This window comes from Gekko japonicus, unplaced genomic scaffold (assembly GCF_001447785.1).
Source record: "Gekko japonicus isolate JY-2015 unplaced genomic scaffold, Gekko_japonicus_V1.1 scaffold5147, whole genome shotgun sequence".
Lineage (NCBI taxonomy): Eukaryota > Metazoa > Chordata > Lepidosauria > Squamata > Gekkonidae > Gekko > Gekko japonicus.
In genome coordinates this window covers 33,794-36,989 of record NW_015169336.1, presented here as the reverse complement: position 1 = coordinate 36,989, position 3,196 = coordinate 33,794, and the positions used below count along the sequence as shown (strand labels likewise).

General features: G+C 42.1%; 1 protein-coding gene across 2 annotated transcripts in view; it reads left to right on the top strand.

Moving 5' to 3' along the window:
• The window catches only part of FBXO25 (F-box protein 25), a 41,462-nt gene that overhangs the window by 19,392 nt on the left and 18,874 nt on the right, over positions 1 to 3,196 (top strand). For both annotated transcript variants that reach the window (XM_015416637.1, XM_015416636.1), the window contains exon 3: positions 837 to 937. In XM_015416637.1, the coding sequence (XP_015272123.1) occupies positions 837 to 937 (101 nt within the window). The remainder of the gene's footprint in view (positions 1 to 836; positions 938 to 3,196) is intronic.

Sequence of the window (3,196 nt, the reverse complement as noted above, 5' to 3'; positions counted from 1 at the left end):
GGCATTCAGCCATCGAAGAGGCTACCCCCTCAAAGCTCCTTGGCCAGGGTCCCTTCGCCGGGCCCCTGGGGGGGTTAACGAGCCTGCTCACTCACTCCCTCCGCCAGAGCACGGAGACACCCCCAGGAGGTCCGGGCGGAGAGTCCGTGAGCGTGCCGCCATCAACCGGAAGTCGATCTTATTATTTCTAGTCTGTTTCTTAAATATTTGTGTGGAGAAACTCATAATTAATTTTACCAAGTATTGTCTTTTAAAAGTAAATTTTAAATTAATGCATTTAAGGTTTTTATTTGTTCTTGTATTGATTTCAGATTCCCCCAAAGAAGCATATGTGCAATGTATAGGTGTCTCAGACTGAATTAAAATTAGTTTTCCTACTTCACCACTGTCTCTTGTTTTTTGGTCTGTGTGGCCTCCTTTTCTTGCTACTTCACTGGGTGACCTTGGGCCAGTCACACACTCTCAGCATAACCTACCTCAGAGGGTTGCTGGGATGAAATGGAGGAGAGAGAACAGTGTAAGTCACTTTGGGTCCCCACTAGGGTGAGAGGTGGGGTTTCACTGAAGTAAATAAATAAATATGGCACCACTATGTAACACTATGTCAAAAGTGCTAAGGAAGTTTTTGTATAACAAAGATAGTTTCAGAGCATAACCATGTCGCAAAAATGGCCAACAGAGGCAAACAATATGACCACTTTTATGGCTGATTCACAAGGCTGCATCACATTTCGATATGGTAGAATAAAATTAAATTAATCTTCAATACAGTATGGGTTAATCCATCAGTATATCAAATGCATCCTTGGAACTGATTCTTTTACTTTTTCTTTCAGCATCTTGAATGACGGTGAAGATATATATAGTGCTGAAGACTGTGAATTTGCAAGCAAGAAAAGGAAAAAGGACCATTTTAGGAATAATGCAAAATCTCAGTGTAAGACGGAATTGTTTTTTTTAAATTTTGGAAACATTTTGGATTGGACAGTTTAAAAATAATGGGTAAATCTCCACTAACAGAAGGCATTTTAATTGGAGATTTTGTTGCCTCTCCTCAAATGCTGCCCCTGGGGGACTGGGGACCCCCTGGAACAGCATGAGAGGCAAATTGGAGATCTGCAGTGAGGTGAAAGTCACTCCTCTTCCATTACAGGAAATTTACCACAGGATCCCTTATATTTCAGTGAAACTAATAGAAAATGTAAGCAGGTTTGTTTTTATTTGATTTATTCTGCCCATTCTCCATTCTCCTAAAATGCTTTAGTATATAAGAAGCACAAGAGTAGGTTGGACATCATTTATGAAGAAGAAGAAGAAAAGATTGGATTTATACCCCGCCCTTCACTACCCAAAGGAGTATCAGAGCGGCTTACAAACTTCTTTCCCTTCCCCTCCCCACAACAGACACCCTGTGAGGTAGGTGGGGCTGAGAGAGCTCTGACAGAAACTGCTCTTTTTTCAAGAACAGCTCTTATCAGAACTATGGCTTGCCCAAGGTCATCCAGCCAGGTGCAAGTGGAGGAGTGGGGAATCAAATCCGGTTCTCCCAGATTAGAGTCTGCGCACTTAACCACTACATCAAACTGGCTCTGTAAGTGAGACTGTAAATGCATGACTTGCGTGCTCAAGATTTACATAGAAGCAGTTCAGGCAGAAATGGTAAGAGCAAGTCTTTTTTTTTAAAAAAGAAGGAACTGTCTCTTGCTCCAGAATGGATTGATTTTTGAAAATCTTTTGTTATCCCTGTATTCATGTGTGTGGCTATTTTTATATCAATATCTCATTCTATTAAAGTCAATACTTGATTCCATTTGCTGGAGAAATAGTTCATAAGGAATAAGTAAAAGTTCTGTGCAGATGCCCCTGGGCATCTTTTGTCTAGCTGTTTTTGGTCAGTATGTAGATCAGTACGCCAGCAGCCATGCTAGTTCTGCATAAACAGAGAGACAGAATCGTTGAGAGGATGATCTTTTATTGGGCTAGCCTATAATTTACAGATGATATACAAGCATTTTAGTTGTACAGAATTTTTCTGTTTAGATACAGTGCATATTCGGAAAAGTATGAACAACCTTTGCTTAATTCGATTTTGTTGTGGTTTGAGGTGATGGTTCTTAAGTTAGGTTTTGAGCTGATTTATTGAACTCTGCAAAAGTTCTTAGACTGGGAGTGAAAATATTGGGAAGAAACCATTAAAGAGCCAGCTCCATTCAAACACAACAATTCCCTGACAGACAGGACTTCAAAACAAGGATTCTGCATCATGATTTTTCAACCACTAGGTAATAGGACAGAATTTAGTCTGGTGTATGTTACCGTGTGTGCTGCACTTGACATTTACCTCTATGTCAGTGTTATGCTTTTGCATTTTCTTTGCCTGCCTAGCTACCTTTTGTGAAATTGGTTTCTTGATCCAAGGTCTGGATAGGCTTGCAAAGAGGATTAATGCGTGTTACACTGTTTTTTCCTGGGAGTTTCTCAGTTCTGTAACTTTAGAACCATCTAGCCAGAATTGTATCCTCCTGATCACATTATAGTTTAAATAATTAGATGTACCTGTCTTTTGTCTGGTGATCATACTGCTAACTCTCTAGCCATGTGGAAATGGAGGTGAGGGTGGGGCATATATCCCAGGCTCCTTATTGATTCATCTCTTGAGAATACCTTATTTTGGTGAGGGGAGAACCTGATTGAAGGATGACTGCAAAGCATTGCCTTTATGGAATCTGTAGAAATAATTCCTACTGTAGGGTTGCTAGCAGGCAGGTTGTGCTGGCGGGGGCAGCATCCCAGGAGAAAAATTGAAAATAAGGCTTCCTCTACTTACGGGAAGTTCTGACCATAGAGTTCCTGGTGATCTCTAGAGCTACCCATAAGTGACAAAGAGTAGTTTTAGGAATCAACAGGAACAGAATTTCTTTTAAGTAGAAGAAGCCTTAGTTTTCTCTTTTAATTTTCTCCTCAAGATGACCCCCACCCCCACTTTGACCCTAGTTTCTACCCACTGACCAGATGAGCATTGGCAGGTAGGGTTGCCAAGTCATTGCAGTCGCCGCAGCGGGGGACTCCCGGGCGGTGACTGGAGCGTGCGCGCCACATGCACGTTACCCGGAAGTGATGTTAGGACGTCGGGCACGCTGGGGGCGGGGCCACGACCCTCGGAGGGAAAAACATAGAGTTTTCCCTCCGATGGTCG